Source organism: Miscanthus floridulus, chromosome 5 (assembly GCF_019320115.1).
Source record: "Miscanthus floridulus cultivar M001 chromosome 5, ASM1932011v1, whole genome shotgun sequence".
Taxonomy (NCBI): domain Eukaryota; kingdom Viridiplantae; phylum Streptophyta; class Magnoliopsida; order Poales; family Poaceae; genus Miscanthus; species Miscanthus floridulus.
Window position 1 is genome coordinate 3,041,766 of NC_089584.1, and position 18,860 is coordinate 3,060,625.

Sequence of the window (18,860 nt, forward strand, 5' to 3'; positions counted from 1 at the left end):
GCTACTTGGTTGGGCCTCTCGTCGGCGCTAGCGACGATGACAGCGACCATGGCGGCTTGGAGGAGCTGGACGGCGATGCTACTAAAAGGGTCGAGATGGCGGACTAGATGAGGGGTGAATAGTCTTTTCTAAAATTGATCGCATCGGCTAACCGAAACAAGTGCGGAATTAAAACGATCGGTCTAGCCAAGACTACACCCCTCTATCTATGTTCTCTAGCACCTTCCAAAGATACTAATCAAGCAACAAAGGTGCCTGGCTAACTAGAGCTCACCTAATCAATTCTAGGAGCAAGGTCACACAAACCTATGCCAATAGTACTTTAAGCAACAAGAGAGCTGCTACACATGCTAGTAAGCAAAAGCACAAAGCCACCTAATGCTCACTAGCAATGCTCAATAACAAGGCAACCAATGCCAAATTAGAGAGCATAAATACTTAGCTACACAAACTAAGCAAAGTGGCTAACAAGGTTACACAAACCAAATTAGCCAAGCAAGGGAGCTACTTCTATGCTACATAAGCAAGAAGGTAACTAGTAAGCTACACAAGCTAACTAATTACAAGAGCAACTACACAAGCACAATGTATATGAAAGTAATTACAAGCTTGTGTAATGAGGATGCAAACCAACGAGAAGAACAAGGTTGACACGGTGATTTTTCTCTCGAGGTTCACGTGTTTGCCAACACGCTAGTCCCCATTGTGTCGACCGCTCACTTGGTGGTTCGACGGCTAATTGGCATCACCCGCCAAGCCCGCACATCGGGCACCGCAAGAATCTACCCTGAAAGTGAGGGTAGCTCAATGACACGCTCAACTAGAGTTGCACTTCGCGGCTCCCGCGGGGTGAGCACAATACCCCTCACAAAGCTCTTCTTCGGAGCACCGCACAAGCTTCTTGTGGGCTTCGACGGAGACCACCACCAAGCCATCTAGGAGGTGGCAACCTCCAAGAGTAACAAGCACCACCGGCTTGCAACTCAATCACCTAGTGCCACTCGATACAACCTCACGATGCAATCGCACTAGAATCGCTCTCTCACACAATCGAATGATCACTATCAAGTGTATGTGAGATGGAGGGCTCTCAAGCACTACTACACAAGTCACCAAGGCTCTAGTGTGTTCAGCTTGTCTAAGCTCTCAGCCAAAGACCGACCATGACTTCTATTTATAACCCCATGAACAAATAGAGTCGTTACCTCTTCACTGGGTAAAAGTCGGGACGATCGGACGCTCTGGTCTGATCGACCGGACGCTGGACCTTAGCGTCTGGTCGTGCGATGCACGCCACGTGTCCCCTTTTTCAAATGTTGTTCATCTAATCTCAACGGTCATCTGACGACCAGACGCTCCAGCTTGAATTGACCGGACGCAGCAACCCCAGCGTCCGGTCATTTCTAGTAAGGTACCAGACATGATCGGACGCGTTTGGTCGGCCGCGATCGGACGCAGCACCAGCGTCCAGTCACTTCTAGCTTCTCTGCTCTGCCTGCGTCATCACACGTCACCCTGACTAGACACACACAGCCAGTGTCCGGTCACTTCTAGCGCCAGCATCCGGTCGATGACCGACACCTACACGCTGACTGCCACTACTGACCGGACGCTGGAACCCAGTGTCCGGTCACTACATGACCAGTGTCCGGTCCACTCTGTGAGACCCTATCTTTTCGGAACTGGGCACCGGTGGAGTTCTAAACCCTTCTCACCTCCATTCCATCGCCGAGTTGATCCACATCAACTCTAACTTCATCTCCTTTGTAAATGTGCCAACACCACCAAGTGTACATCACCATGTGTATGTGTGTTAGCATTTTCACAATCATTTTTCAAAGGATTAGCCACTCAACTTGCCACGCCACTCAATCCTAGCGATGATGCAAATTTAGATCACTCGAGTGGCACTAGATGATCGATATGCAAACAAGTCTGCCCCTCTTGATAGTACGACTATCTATCCTAAACCCGATCACAAACTTCTCTATACACCTATGACTGGTGAAATGAAATGCCCTAGGTTATACCTTTGCCTTGCGCATTCCATTCCATCTCCTCCAATGTCGATGCAACACATGCACCAACATGATCAACAATGATATGATCCACTTCATATCATCATGTGATCATATTGGTTCATCGATCTTGACTTCACTTGCTTTTCACTGTTGCCTTCGTCCATCGGCGCCAAGTCTTGCTCAAGCTTCACCGCCACGCGGTCCATCGCTCCAAAGCCTCTGACTTGCCCTTCACGCTTGCAACCAGTTCATCAAGCCAAGTCTTGTCTCGATCTTCTCCACCTTGATCACATGACTCAATGTCATGTCTCATGTGCAATGAGCTCCTTCATCATCACATGTGTGAGCTTTGCAACATCTCCAAGCCATTTTCACCTTTATGGCATATGTTGCTCACACATATGTACCTGTGGACTAATCACCTGTGTATCTCACATAAACACAATTAGTCCACCTAGATTGTCACTCAATAACAAAACCACATAAGGACCTTTTAGCTACGCCGGTGGAGACCACAGCGAAGCAATCTAAAGCGCGGACGAGCTTCTATGAACTCAGGCGAACCTAGCGCACAAGATTGCATGACCAATGGTGGAGGAAGGTGCTCTAGCCATGGTGACGGGTGCGGCGGTGATGCTCCGGCGAGCTCGTGCGTGGTGCTAGGGCTTACCGAGTGCGGTCAGCGAGCATGGGTGGATACGGCGAGTCACGGGGGTGCTGGTGGAGCAGCTACGGTGGTAGAGAAGCAGCGAGGGCGAGCTAGCATCGGCAATGGCGACGGCGGCGCTCGGTGCTGAGGCGGCTGCTGCTGCGGGCGAAGAAGGAAGCTAAGAAAAGCAAATGGCGTGCGCGGCTGAGTGTGGGCGGGTGCTAGCGGTGATGTAGTGCGCGTTGGCCTGCCTTGGCCACGCTGGGTAGGGTGCCAGTGACGCATGGCCGTTGCTGGCCACCACACGGCGCGCGAGCCCTACCGATGTCGACCACTGAAACTGGCGTTTCGAATTGGATTCAGTTCATTCAGTGAACCAATACCGAGCCTGACGACGTAGTTTGCAACGAAGAAAACTCTAAGACCATGGACTTTCAGCAAAAATTTCCTACACCAAAGTTGAAGCCTAATGTACCAGCTCTAATTCTTATTAAAGAATCATGTGCTAATTCGCAACCAAAACCGAGTTACATCATCTCCAAAGTTGGCTTGTCAGCCTGTCAGTTCCAAATGACTTAGAAAAATTATTAAGTGTTGAAAATGTTGTTTTGCTGATTTTTGTGAGCCAAATTCAAGCTTGTTAAGAGCTAAACTAGTCAATGACCCAAAAATAAAAGTTGTTCCTCTTGCCAAACACTACAACTTTGCTTTAGTGACCACCTCCATGCAAGGTCTCTAGCACATAGTTCAAACTTGGTCAAACATATTACATTCAAATGATGGTATACCTTCAAACTAGGGCTTAACGACCTATTTACCCCTAACCATGAATATCAAAGTTGTTCATAATGATACTCTAAACATGTTTAAGCTAATTGCAAGGTCACCCAATCATTTCATGCATTGGTCACTCATAAGGCTATCGAGGTCAACACATGTACATTACTTAAGTGCTTGATCATGAAAGGTGACATTCATGAACCATGTTCCCTTTGCTAACTTAAGTGTTGCTAATATGTTTTTGTGACCCATATTAATCAATTACATGTTTACACTCATGATCATATGCATATACACATGGAAACATGAAATAATAAGAAATGTTGCATGTGTTTCAAGTGTAAATGCTTATATATGAATGCTTGATGATCATGCTCATGCTATGCAAGTCAAGTTATACAAGGCTAACACCTAGGGTGTTACATTTAGCGTCTTCCTTTATTTTCTTAACGTACTTTCCTTTAATACAATCAATGCATTGTTCTAAATCTAAAAATTCTAATGACGAAAGAATTGATTTCTTAATCAATTGTTCTATCACTCCCTTGAAATATGGCCTAAACGACAGTGCCATAATTTCGATGATACATCATGAATTCTCTTCTGCTTTTTACTTACATTCATAGATGAGGACGCATTCTCATTATTAGTGCTCACAACATTCACATTGTCACAAAGTGATAACAAATAAAGCTTGTCTTGTCAGAAGGCAAGACCAACACACTTATGATTAAATATAATCTTATATTGGCCATTTCCAAAATGGCAATCATAACCATCATCGTTTAAACGTGAGACACTTATTAAGTTTCTACGCAAAGAGGGTATATAAAGGACATCTGTAAGCTTAAGTACAAAGCCATCATTTAATTCTAATGGGAGTTCTCTAATGGCTTCTACTTCAGCTTTGACTCCATTTGCCACCTTAATGTGTCTTTCTCCTCTTTGTAGGGTCCTCCTCGTATGGAATCCCTGTAATAAATTTGCAACATGAATAGTTACACCTGAATCAATCCACTAAGTAGATTTTGCATAACTTAAATACAAGGACTCATCTACGAATGTAATAATGTCCTCACTTTTTCTCATTAGGTGCTTCAGGAAATCTGGACAATCCTTCTGGTAATGTCTAGTCTTCTTACACCATTTATAGGTGTCCTTGTCTACTTGAATATAGTTGGATTTCTGATGGTGATCTTTTTGTGGGGCCTTTCCTTGTGATTTAGAAGAGCAGGTATTGTCCCACTGAGGTTTCCCTTGTGGTTTGTCTTTCTTGTTGTTAAAGTTCTTCCTTTTTATTTTCTTTCACATGGTCGGCTGAGTCACCATGTGAGCTCTTAAGCCTCTTCTCTTCTTGCACACACATGGCAATGAGCTTCTCAATGTCCCACTTATCTGGCTATAAGTTGTAGTTCACAACAAAAGTCTCATACTCTTTGGGTAAAGAAGCAAAAATCAAATGAATTAGAAACTCATCCTTGAGCCCCAAGTCCATTAGCTTGAGCTTAGATGTTGTGTTGCTCATCCTTAGTATGTGTTCTCTTATCCCTCCACCAGTGTATTTCTCATTGACTAACTTCTTGATAAGAGTGCTTGCATAAGCCTTTAAAGAGCCAGTGAACAGACTCTCCACCTTCTTGAGATACTCAGTGGCAGTAGTACATTCTGGGATTGAATCCCTTATTGAGTCCTCAATGGAGCCCTTAATCACCATCAAACACTTGCGGTTTGAACTATACCACTTCGCATGATCAAGGTCGTACGTCATTCTCACTGATGCATGGTCACGCTACCGAGTAGCGAAAGCTACATCAGTCTCATTTTCTGCTCTCACCAGGTCCATAGGCTTAGTGGGACACAGAGAGATAAGTGCTAGATCATTGTCTGACAGCGCAAGTGCTATCTCAAGCTTCTCTCATCATACGTTGTAGTTGTTTCCGTTGAGAGGCGGAATGGATGAGATAAACATCATTGGGTTATATCCTAAAAACAACGTCAGAGAAAGTGAGAAACATTTGACATAATAATTGCATACCGTAGTTTAACGTTGGTCAAAATTAAAACATATAATGTGCTTCTACATTAATTCTACATCACCGTTGGGCAGAAATACAAATAATGCATAAAACATTATGAATAAAAAAAATATAATATTGCTATCATCAACTTTGGTCAGAAAATAATAATATCATAATTTACAGAAAATTATTACTACTCTTCAAAAATTAAATCCTCCCGTTGGTTTGAATTTAATCAGAAGATAATAAGCATCATCATTTGCATCGGAAACATGAAAAAGAAATCTATCTACTTTTTAGAAGCATTTTACTGTACTCATATACTCTCTAAAAAAATTAATCCGTTGGTTTAAATTTTGATAGAGATTTAAACCTTCAAATTTGACTAAAAATTCATCTAAAATTGCTTCTAAAAATAATAAAACTAAATACAAGACTATTACTATGCATTTCGTCCCGAAGGCCCCGCTCGCGCAGCGGCCCACGGCCACTCCCGTGTGGCCCATCAGCTCACTCGCACTCTGTGCGCATCCCGCGTCCCAGGCCACAACTTGGGCCTAGGTCGGGAAAGTTACCTCCCGCATGGGCTGAAAGGTGCTCCAGTCCCCCTTGGCCGTTGATCTTCATCCGACGATCGAGCGGTATCCCCGGTGGATCTCTCCCTGAACCCTAGCTTCTCATTCTTCTCTCCCTCCCTCATCTCTCAGCGCACAGCGGTGCAGCAATGGTGCCCATGCGAGGCGGTCGGAGGGAGAAGGGACGGCATTGCTGTAGGCCCCCTTGCCGACCCGCGTGTTCGCCTGAGGGTGAGCACGCCGCCGTCGAGTGGGCTTGTGGTGGTGCCCTCGGCTAGAGCTCGTTAGCACGGTGACGAGCGGCGGCTCAGGTCTCTACCTGTGCGCCGATGAAACGGCAGCGTGGTGTGCTCACGGGCGATGGTGATGTCTATGGCGGCAAGAGGACTAGGTAGGTTCCCTCTCCGTCCTTTCCCCTTTAGGGTTAGGTGTAGGGTTAGGGTTAGAACCCGATTCGTCTCGATTTGTTTCAATCGATTCACCTCCTACTTGCTGACACTCAAACTACCCTGATCTAGATCTACTACCTAGGAGGCGACTGATACCAATGTTAATTCTTAGGATCGTCTAGGAGTAGATCTAGCAGGTGATTCCTTTTCAATTCGGGATAAACAAGCCTAGATCCGACCTAGAACATGAACTAGAGAGAGAAACTAGAGAGAGAGAGAGAGCGAGGGGTGCAGAGGTAGCTGACCATCGGTAGCTTTGGCGGAGGAGCTCGCCATGGCGACAGTGTCGGTGCAGCCCGGGTTGGTGGCGGGGCGGTGAGGTCCAGAGATTGGCGGCGCGAGCGACGATGAGTCGAGGAGGACGGTGGCGGTGCTTCCCACTGCTCCTGCGCTCCCTTAGATCAGGCAGGGTTTGTCGGTGGGGTGCTTTGGCAAAATCGGTGAACCTCGTACCGTGAGCCGTCAGCCTCTACCTCTTTATATAGTACAGTGCGATGGGGGCCCACCAACCATGATTTGGTTGGATGCCCCCAATAAGGGTGCAGATCAGGGCTCAAGTTGGCCGTTGGGCTGATTTGGTGGAGATCGACCTAATAGAATTGTATTAAAAACATTTATACAATATCGTAAACTTGAAGAACTTAAGAATGTAGCTAGAGTAGTAGAATTAGTTTGAAAGCTTTATAGTAAAATTCTGCTTCTTGAGAAGTCAAATAATTTTAAGTTTATTTAGATTTTTAGAAAATACTAAAATTTATAACACCAAATAAATATCATTAAGTACTTATAGTATATATTTTAAAAGTAAACCTATCTGGAGACACAAATGTCGATATTATTTCATATAAAATTTGGTCCAAATGAAAAAAGTTTGACTTGTCTCAAGTTTAGAATTACATTCTTTTTGGGATAGATCATTCAAAAAAAGATTAGTGATTAAAACATAAACAGAAAATATATAACATGGATTTCTAATGTCCTTCCTTTTAAACTCATAACAGGTGCACACAATAACTACCTACTTAAATTGAATCAATCTCCTAGAAATTTTCCATGCAAGAGTAATCCTTTATTGCACTCGCTTTTATTATGGATCTTAGATTTTATTTAATTTAATGTTGGATCAACTCCAATTAAATCTAACAAAAATAACTAGCTAATTAACCTCGGTATAAGCACCGTGCAACAATATTGTATATCCAGTAGTGCATGAGCATATTTGCCAGTAAAATTAAAACAAATATTGTGGTCAACACGTCTAGCTTTAAATGCCGTTTAAGCGGATTGCTTTTGGTTTGTAGTTGTAGCCATTTCTCATGCTTTCCCCAACTAAAGTTTCTTCCACTAAGCCACCTGCATATTGCCTCCACATTTGACAGCCATTAGTTAACGGGGCTGCTGTATCGCACCAGGCTTTAGTATTTTACCTAACGAGTGAAAGTTACTACCTCTTGTCATAAAAGCCGTACACGATTTAGTTAGACTTAAAAAATGATGCATCCATCACTACAAAAGATTACTTTTAAAGCTTTATATAGTATTACTAAAAAATGAAAGTTCGAGTAGTATTAAAAAAGATTAGTGATTAAAATATAAGCCGAAGACCTAAAAAGCTTTTCTAGTCTAGAATTTTCTTTTTGTCGAAAACAGTTTAGTCTATAATTGGGTGATGTTTGGATCCGGTGACTAAAATTTAGAAGGTGTATCGGGAGGACGTTGCATGGGGTGTTTGGATACTAATAAAAAAACAAATTACATAATCCGTCGGTACTCCACGAGATAAAATTTTAAGCCTAATTAATCCATCATTAACATATGTTTACTGTAGCACAACATTGTCAAATCATACACTAATTAGGCTTAAAAGATTCGTCTTGCAAATTAATCGTAAACTATATAATTAATTTTATAATTAATTTATATTTAATACTCCATATATTAAATATTTAATGGAACAACGACTAAAATTTTAAAACCAAATACCACCTGAGAAACGTGCCCAACTGTCCACGCCATAAAAACGTCGAAGGATTAAAATCTCAGACGAGTGAGCATGCCAATTGCCAACCTCTTCTCCGACCCCGTTCCATTTTTCTGAGGGGGTCAAAGAGATACGACGGCGTTGCGTACTTGCGTTGCGTGAGATCGGAGATCCAGCGGTTAAAGTCGTAACCTGGGCTATGAAGTCTCACTAAAGCACAGCTTTGGTCAAAGGCGAGGCGGCGGCGGTTCTCGCCGGAGCTCGGAGCCATCGTGTACGAGCACTCAGCGTCAGGTTACAACTTACAAGCACATACTACTTGTACTCAGGTCACCACATTCTTGTTCACCTCGCTGATTCATCTTTGGTTCTTGTGCGTCTTGTGCAGTCGCGCTCGTGCCGGCGAATGATTTCTTCCCTGCCGTGTTCTTGCTCGTAGTCGCTCCCCTGCAAATGATGCCCGGCACGGCAATGGAGGCAGCAAAGCGCGGCTGCTCCTCGTTGGGGCCTCGCGGGTGCGCGCCGCCCACCTTCCTCGTCTTCTTCCTCCTGCTGGCCGTCGCTGCTTCGGCGACGGACACCATCCTCCCCGGCGCGGGCATCTCCGGGAACCAGACACTCGTGTCCAAGAACGGCGACTTCGAGCTGGGATTCTTCGCCCCGGGCGCGGGCATCCACCGCTTCCTGGGCGTCCGCTTCAAGAGGATGCCGAGCACCAGCCCCACGTTCTGGGTCGGGGACAGGGTCGGCATCTCCGACCTCTCCGCCGCGGCGCTGGAGGTCTTCGCCGGCAGCCTGTGCATCACGGAGGCCGGGTCTACCCGCTGGTGTTCGCCAGTGGCGGGGGCCGGGCCGCCGCCTCCCGCCGCGGCCGCGGTGCTTCTTGGCGACGGCAACATGGTGGTGAGGGACCAGGCCAACGCCTCGCGGGTGCTGTGGCAGAGCTTCGATTCCCCCGGCGACTCGCTGCTCCCCGGCGCCAGGCTCGGGCTCGCCGGCGACACGGGAGCCAACGTCTCCTTGACGTACAAGAGTTACTCGCACAATGGCAGCGTCGGCGTCGACCGGAGCAGGAGGAACGGGTTCGTGCTCACCACTGATGGGCATCCCAGCTTTGGGACCTTCCCGGATTGGATGGTGACATCACAAGACAACGGCAGCTCACTGGTGCTGAATCCTCCGGACAGCCCTAATCTGACCGAGTTCTTGCAGTTCCTCCTGGGGCAAGTCAGCTTGATGCGGTGGTCAGAGGATTCTGCAGCGGCCAATAGCAGTGGTTGGGTACCTCGTTGGACCTTCCCTTCAGATTGCAAAAACAGTGGCTTCTTCTGTGGCAATTTCGGTGCTTGCACAAGCAATGCCAAATGCGATTGCGTCGATGGATTTGAGCCTTCCTATCCAGCTGAGTGGAACCTCGGATCCTTTGCTACTGGTTGCTCGAGACCGAGATCTCTTCCATTGAGCTGCGAGACGAATGGCCAGACTGAACATGACGGCTCTTTTATCCTGCTGGACAAGCTGCAGGGGCTCCCTTATGATTCTCAGAATGATTTAGCAAGAAGTGATGAGGATTGTAAGCAAGCCTGTCTCAGCAAATGCTACTGTGTCGCATATGTGTATGACTCCGGATGCAAGCTGTGGTACTACAACCTGTACAACCTGAGTTTTGCTTCTAGACCTCCATACAGCAAGGTTTATGTTCGTTGGGGCTCCAAACTCAGGGCCAAAAATGGTTTGCACACATGGCTGATTGTTTTCTTGGTGATCGGGTTAATAGCATTGGCTTCTGTGATATTGGTACTGGCGCTTCTATGGAGATACAGGAGAGATCTATTTGTTTGCAGAAAGTTTGAAGTGGAAGGTTCTCTTGTGTTCTACTCTTATGGGCAAGTCAAGAAAGCCACAAGGAATTTCTCTGATAAACTCGGCGAGGGAGGTTTTGGAAGTGTTTTCAGGGGAACAATGCCAGGATCAACTGTTGTCGCTGTTAAGAGTCTCAAAGGTAGCGGGCAAGTAGATAAGCAATTCAGAGCTGAAGTGCAGACAATTGGGGTGATCAAACACGCCAATCTCGTCCGTCTTCTGGGATTTTGTGTTAAAGGAGATATGAGGTTGCTGGTCTATGAGTATATGCCTAATGGGTCTTTGGATTCACACCTCTTCTCGGAAAGATCCAGTCTTCTGAACTGGGATCTTCGCTACCAGATTGCACAAGGTATTGCAAAGGGCCTAGCCTATCTTCATGAAGAATGTGAGGACTGCATCATACATTGTGACATCAAGCCTGAAAACATACTACTAGATGCAGAATTCTGTGCTAAAATCTCAGACTTTGGCATGGCAAAGCTTCTTGGACGTGAATTCAACTCTGCATTGACCACCATCCGAGGAACCATGGGATACCTCGCGCCAGAGTGGATATCTGGGCAGCCTATCACTAAAAAGGCGGATGTTTATAGCTTTGGCATCGTGCTTCTTGAAATAATCTCAGGAAGAAGGACTACAAAGAGGCTGAAATTCGGAAGCCACCGATACTTCCCTCTTTACGCGTCTGCTCAAGTGAACGAAGGAAATGTGTTGTGCTTGCTGGACGGTAAGCTGGAAGGAAATGCTAATGTCAAGGAGCTTGACGTCGCCTGCAGAGTTGCCTGTTGGTGCATCCAGGACGAGGAGAACGACAGGCCATCGATGGGCCAAGTTGTCCGCATGTTGGAAGGTGTTGTGAACACTGAAATCCCTCCAATTCCATCTTCCTTTCAGAACCTTATGGAGGGTGAGAACAGTGGTATATATTCGGACGAAGGATAAGGTTCTATTTAGGGTGGGAGCATTTGGTAGGATGAATAACTCCAAGGTTAGCGCTAGTTTAATAGTTTTGGTGCTAGACAACTACTGACTTAGATCTTGACCTACTGGATAACGATAGCATATGCGTATATGTCCAGGTCTAGCTAATTATGAATTACTCCTAGTTAGTAGGAATTGTATGACCAAGAAATGCAATGGACAAATTGATAATCTTGGTCCAGTGTCATCACTTCCAAATGTTCGTTTCGGCTGAAACGATCGTGATTATAAGCTAGAAGTATACTGTTGCAGCTTATAATCCACGATCGTATAAGCCGAAACGAACAGGCTGGTAAATGAGAGCCTTGACTCGTTAGTTATGATATTTGAAGAGCTTTATCCTGCGATTCGATCAGCACTAATATCGCAAAAACAATACTTGTTACTTTTGTAGCAGCTTTATTGGGCATATCAGTATATGCATGTTGTAACACCCTTGTTTTCAGATTTTGTAATTTGCTTAAAATTTATTTAGTTGCATTACAGAGCTTCATAATTGTTGGATAGGAAAATTTTAAATTCTAAATACATGCGACTGAACCATAGGCTATATCACGTTCTTAAGATTATCTTTCTGATTTTCTGTTGCGCTAGAAATCGATTTGCTCAGTTCCCTGAAATTTCGGTATGCCTTTTTCCTGTGTTTCTTGTGCGTTTTCGCTTTCGTCCAGCCTCTGCTTCCTAGTTGGGCCGAGCCCAGATGGTCATATGTGTAGTTTCAAAATAATTAGTTTGCTTGGACACATGAAAGTCGTACGTGCAATTTTTATCTTGATAAGTACAATACACGTTAGAGTTATCTAAAAGTACTTTATTGTCTCATAACAAGAAAAAAAATGGTGGTTAAACTTAAAACCTGAGATAAAAAAAAGACTAAGCATGAAATATTTATAACTAGAGTAATACACAGACAAACCTTATTTGCGACCATAATAGAGTACTAGATAGCTTTGGTAACGCAAGCAATAGCGGCGGCTATCGCTATAAAGTAGCGGACCAAAGATAATGTGTCAAAACTTAGCGTCCAGCATTATTCAGCATGTTCGTTTGGCTGTGGCTTGTCGTAAACGATCGTAAATTTTCAGCCGGAACAGTATTTTCCTCTCACACAAACTAGCCAGCAGTACTTCTTCACGAACCAGCAACGATACGAACCAGCCAACCGAACCAGCAACGATACGAACCAGCCAACAATATTGTTGTTAGACTACTATTTGCTATGTCTAAGGTAGCGGACCGAAGATAGTGTGTTGAAACTTAGCGTCCACCATTGTTGTTGTTAGACTACTATTCGCTATGTCTATGGTTCAAGTGGCAACGTAGGTGGTTCCTTTAGTAATAAAAACGGTAAGATCGTGATATACACCATCATAAAGAATTTTCTATAATTAATAATACTATTTTCAATTGATATGAGAACTTAATGATAATTTATCTCCATGAGTCTTCTTTATATATTATTCATGTAGTATATGCTCCTTTGTGATTCTATGCAATTAAACTTAATAATTAACTACCAACTTATAATTACTTTAAACAAACACGATATTAGTATCGGCGTATGCTCCACCAAATTTTGACTATTTTTAATATTTCACTATTAAAACTTAGCGTTCGCTAACCCACTATCCGCAATCATCTATGCAGGCACTAATACACTATTAAGCCACTATCTGTTATTTATTAGTTTGTTTGTTGCATATAATGCTATGCGCCCTTGTTTGTCAAAAAATAAAGAAAGAAAAGGCTCTGCAGTCTAAGAGCATCACCAACAGATTACTTATCCCATTTTCTAATACCGAGAAGTGCAATATAAGAGATTATGATTACTCCATTATTCTATCTATAATATCTAAAAGTTTTAACTAATTACTTAAAATCCACCCGCTGTCCCTCAAATGTAATGTAGGAGATCCACCACCTCCTCCCTATTCACTTTAAAGGTATTGGTGATCTCTTGGAAGAGAATTAATACACTAGAGAGGGTCTGAGCTTCATGTAAATCTTTACTGGCCCCCTAGGGCACTCGAATGCGTGCTGTATTGAACTTTTTCTCTACCTTTATATAAAGACGTGCAAACTTTTTGTGTGATCGAGAAAAAGAAAAATAACAAGAGTTGTACCACAATAATAGGAGATTACTTACATAGACTTTTAGGAGATGAGATAGATAATTTGTTCGAGGACAATGTGACTATATGTGTGAACGAAGTATAGTGTCCCTGAAAAGGATTCTCATCTACCACGCAACGGGGAGTTTGACTTAGGCCTAACCACACACGTCAGGGGTTCTCCTGCATTAACAATGTCAGACGCAGCAGCGGAGCAGTCATACGATCGACCTCCAGCAACAAACTACGCACGCCATGATGGTGGCTATGATATTCTAGTCTTTGGGATTTCTTTAAAATAAATGATGATTATATTATTCGATTTAATATTAATATCCTCTTGAGACTGTCATCGTCTTTGGCCCCTCCTAGAGATCTCACTTTTATACTCGCTTTGACCGTAAGAATATGACGTGCTGGTACTTTGACTAAAACCCACTCAAACTTTTGAAAATTGACCGCTAATAGCTCTTAAAGTATTTGGTTTCAAGATATAAATATGATATGAGTAATATTTTAATAGGAAACTATGGTAAAATTTGCACCCTGAAGATCAAAAGAAGTGAAACAAATATATTTGTGATAGGAAAAGAGTACATGATGCAACTTTGAAAAAGGTACGATAAACGTAGGATTTTCAACTTAACTTGTGGGTCGAAAAAATGTAGCAACTAATAAGATCCGTATCTAGATGAACGGAGCACTTACATGCATTTGGGTAGGCCTGATCAGTTAAACTTGAGACGACAGAGGATCAATAGGAAGTTCATATAGGACACTGTAAACCCGGAGTGCACTGTAAACCCATAAGTAATCTCTGATTGAATCAAAACCAAGGTGCCGTTATTAGTGACGCCAAATGTTAGGAGTTCTCTTGATTTATCGAATAAAACTTGCTGTTCTTACTTGTTGTTAGTGACGTGATTAAATGAATGTGGCGTCTAATTATACTTCAGGGCCGGCATATTATGATATGTTTACAGTAGGCGGCGACCCCTCTTGTTTTCAAATCAAAGGGGAAAAAAATATGCCGGCACGCTGTATGCACTCCTATAGCCTATGCCAAGCAAACTGGCATCCCTTTTGCTTTAAAAAAAAATGACAGAAGCTCTGCCTTTCAATTAAGATAGGAAAAATGTGTTTATATACAAGCAGAAAGTGAACGCCCTCTAGTGGCCAAAACCAGTAAAGAACGGCATCCCTTTTGCTCAGACATGGAGCTGAGGGAAGCATCAAAACAGTCCCGAAGCACAGCTAGTACACCAGAAATGCCTTCCAAGTGAAGTATGGCGAGAAGGATTGACTTTCCATATTGCAGGTATGTATCTTAGGGTGCGTTTAGATCCAAAAAATTTTGGATTTTGGCTCACTGTAGCATTTCATTTGTATTTGGTAATTAGTGTCTAATTATGGACTAATTAGGTTCAAAAGTTTCGTCTCGCGATTTCTCGACCAACTGTGTAATTAGTTTTTTTTTTCGTCTACATTTAGTACTCCATGCATGTGCCGCAAGATTCGATGTGACAGTTACTATGCAAAATTTTTTGGCAACTAAACGGGGCCTTAGTTCAAATTTCTGTCTTTCAACTTTCAATTCAACAGCTGCAAATCTATCACCTACTTATAGTACTAGTTTCTTAACTTTGTGTCTTCTCTGAAGTGCTGGTGGATGTTTTCTCTTGAAGAAAATGAATAGCAGAGATCCAACCTCTTCCATTTCTCCAGCAGTATTATTCCTCTCCATCGTCCTAGTGTTCCAAGCCATCCCAAGTGCTGCTGTGACAGACAACCTTCTTCCTGGCCAGTCTATCTCAGGGAACAAAACATTGACATCGAAGAGTGATATATTTGAGCTAGGGTCATTTGCCTCAACCTTTTATGAACAACACTATTTGGGCTTGCGCTACAAGAACCTGGGAGAAAGAAGCCCAGCATCCAATCAGTTTCCGGACACAAGCTTTTTTAACGCAACTTTGCATTTCCTTAGAGATAGGCTATATATTGAGAATCTGGGATCTGAGTTTACAATATGGTCCTCGAACTCAACTGCACATGAATCAGCTGCATCTGTTGCAATTCTCCTTGATACAGGAAATTTTGTAGTGAGAGATGAGGCAAATCCTTCCGTGATCATCTGGCAGAGTTTTGATTACCCAAGTGACACCTTGCCACCTGGGGCATGGCTTAGCTATGGGCTTCAGATCTATGACCCTCCTTTTAGCTGTTCTCTCTACACCGACGAGGAGTACCGAGGCAATTTTTCAATTGAGACTGGCTATCATGTCCATGGCGAAGGGCTTCCAGGGGATTTTTCTAGTTATAGTGGAAAATTTCCAGACGGGATGTTTACCTATAAAGAAGGCAAAGGTGGTGGTTCTCAGCACCTCAATTTTCCCAGATATCATAACGATATTGAGGTCTTGAAGCTGGAACTTGGGGTTGTCAGTTTGTTGAGGTGGTCAGGTAATGACACAGCTGGTTCTTGGCAAACCATGTGGAGTTCCCCGCCCACATGCCATGGCAATACATTTTTCTGTGGCGCTTTTGCTGCTTGCACACAAGCAGGCAGATGCAGGTGCATCCATGGTTGCTCAAGTATTCACCCATTGAATTGTGAAGATGTTACTACCACAGACTCCTTTGTACTGTTGGACAGTTTGGACACATTCCCTGCTGAGCGTGCCCAGTACATGCCGGTAACAAGCATTGAGGAATGTAAATCAGCCTGCCAGCGTAACTGCAATTGCACTGCATATTCATATAGCTCTTTGTTCTATATTTGGAACGGTAATTTGTATGGCTTGAGGTTATCTGCTCACCCTCCTCATTATAGTATTTATGTTCGTGTTCGTTCTGCAAAGGGTATGCGCACACAAGAAATTGTTGCTTTGGTCATTGGATTAGTAGCCATCATTATTGTTACTGGATCATTGATTTTATGGATATAGAGACCAGCATCCAGACGAATTCATGGTTTTCTTGCTTCCTACTCTTACCCACAGCTCAAGAAAGCGACAAGAAACTTCTCTGAAAAACTTGGTGAAGGAGGTTTTGGAAGTGTTTTCAAGGGAGTGATAGCAGGGCCAACATTGGTAGCTGTGAAGAAGCTGAAAGGCCTAGGATATGGAGATAAGCAATTCCGAACCGAAGTACAGACCATCGGGATGATCCAGCAAACTAACCTTGTTCGGCTTTGGGGCTTCTGTGCTGAAGGGACAAGAAGATTACTGGTCTATGAGTATATGCCAAATGGTTCTTTGGATGCTCATCTATTTTCAGATAACTCAGGTGTATTGAATTGGGATCTTCGTTACAGAATAGCACTTGGTATTGCCAAGGGTCTTGCCTACCTGCATGAAGAATGCAATGACTGCATCATCCATTGTGACATCAAGCCTGAAAACATACTGCTTGATGCAGAGTTCTGTCCCAAAATTGCAGATTTTGGGATGGCAAAGCTTCTTAGACGAGGACACAACACTGCACTGACCACCTTCCGAGGAACGATTGGATATCTTGCACCTGAGTGGCTTTCTGGGCAACCTGTAACTTACAAAGTAGGTGTCTACAGTTTTGGCATCGTGCTCTTGGAAATAATCTCGGGGAGAAGGGCTACTATGAAGATGAGATTTGGAAACCACCGTAATTTTATATACTAATTTACGATAATATCAATACATATTTACGATAGTTGGGTTACTATAACACATAGAGATATTTACCATAACGTTATAGTAAACCATTTAGTAAAGAGTTACTATAATCTCGTAAATTAACATAGTAATTATCGTAACTCAAAGTGGTTACAGAATAAGTTATTTTATAGCCAGCTACAGAGTAGTAGTTATATATGTATATATATATATAGTATATTCAGTAACCAGCTACAAAATAAGTTATTTTGTAGCCACCTCTATTTACGATAATTCTATATACTAATTTATGATAATGTCAATACATATTTACGATAATTATGTTACTATAACACATGAGGATATTTATCATGACATTATAGTAAATCATTTAGTAATGAGTTACTATAATTATATAAATTAGCATAATAATTATCGTAACTCAAAAGTGGCTACAGAATAAGTTATTCTATAGCCAGCTGCAGAGTAGTAGTTCTATATATACTATGTAGCTGGCTACAAAATAACTTATTCTGCAACCACTTTAAGTTACGATAATTACTATGTTAATTTACGAGATTATAGTAACTCCTTACTAAGTGATTTACTATAACGTTATGTTAAATATCTCCATGTGTTATAGGAACCCAATTATCGTAAATACGTATTGACATTATCGTAAATGGAGGTGGCTACAGAATAACTTATTTTTGTAGCTGGCTACTGAATATATATATATATTACTTTTACTATGTATTTAGATATACACCATGTCTACGTAGCAAGAGCTACGAATCTAGAAAAACGAAAACGTCTTATATTTTGCAAAGAAGGGAGTATTAATTATAAAAGCAAACATGTTCATCACGAGATGGGGATATACAATATTTGTGTGGTACTCGTACCAATATAATGACAACTATATTTGCAGTAGGGCCCACCCGATTGCCACTGTCCTCCCCTCCCCTCGGTACTCCCTCCTCTAGTGCGCGCTCTTCTTCTACCAGAGCTGTCGCGGTGGGGTCAGCACCAGGCTTGCACGGCCGGAGTCAAAGATGGGGGCGGGGCCAGCGCGGAGGGGGCCAAAGTCTAGAGCCGCACGCGTCGGGGCTGAAGCTGAAGCTGGCGCGGCACGAACCGAGGACGAGGTCGGATCCAAGGAAGGAGGTCGCTGCGGGGGAGAGGAGCTTGCGGTGCAGACATGATCAAGCACGAGGCTGATGAATCAAGAGAACAAGTACGAAAAACAGAGAAAATAAATAAGTTACGACCTGACATGTGGGTCCTATATTTTAGGAAAGATTATTATTGATGATCTGCTAGAGCATCTCCCTCAATATTCTAAATACCATCTTATTGGAGATGGATTATAGGTGAGCTGCTGGAGATGTTCTTAGCAGTTTAGCTAGATTGCTGGAAGTGAAACTACACGACCGTGGCAGAGTGTTTTTCTATGTTCGTTTTCATTCCCGTTTGTTTTGGGCTTATAGCTATATAATGACATACTTTATTTTGAAATCTACAAAGTACAAAGGTCACCCAGTTATTTAAACTACGCAGAGTTGCATTTATACATATGTTGTATGGAGCATGTGCAAACTATGCAGTGCAAATGTCTGAGGTGTGTTAGAGGGGAAAAAAAAAGAATAACCCCTAAAAATTCTCACAGTAACAGAAATATGTAGCCTTTAAGCTAATATATTCTAATCATCATCATTACCAATAGTAGCCGTTAGACATATTATGTTTTCTAACAAACACTCACAAGTGTCATTATTATGAATTATATATGAAAAT

The 18,860-nt window shown here is 42.9% G+C and overlaps 2 protein-coding genes and 1 pseudogene across 2 annotated transcripts; 2 read left to right on the forward strand and 1 right to left on the reverse strand.

Annotated features, from left to right (window-relative positions):
• Positions 1-4,849: 4,849 nt before the first annotated feature.
• LOC136454130 (uncharacterized) lies at positions 4,850-5,218 on the reverse strand. Its single transcript, XM_066454670.1, has one exon. It carries the CDS (start codon positions 5,216-5,218, stop codon positions 4,850-4,852), a length of 369 nt encoding a protein of 122 aa, XP_066310767.1.
• A 3,420-nt stretch (positions 5,219-8,638) lies between these two features.
• LOC136451340 (G-type lectin S-receptor-like serine/threonine-protein kinase At2g19130) lies at positions 8,639-11,613 on the forward strand. Its single transcript, XM_066452051.1, has 2 exons — positions 8,639-8,767; positions 8,862-11,613. The coding sequence occupies exon 2, from the start codon at positions 8,927-8,929 to the stop codon at positions 11,279-11,281; it is 2,355 nt and encodes a 784-aa protein (XP_066308148.1). The 5' UTR covers positions 8,639-8,767; positions 8,862-8,926; the 3' UTR covers positions 11,282-11,613.
• A 3,506-nt stretch (positions 11,614-15,119) lies between these two features.
• Positions 15,120-17,090, forward strand: LOC136454131 (G-type lectin S-receptor-like serine/threonine-protein kinase At2g19130; annotated as a pseudogene).
• The last annotated feature ends 1,770 nt before the right edge of the window (positions 17,091-18,860 follow it).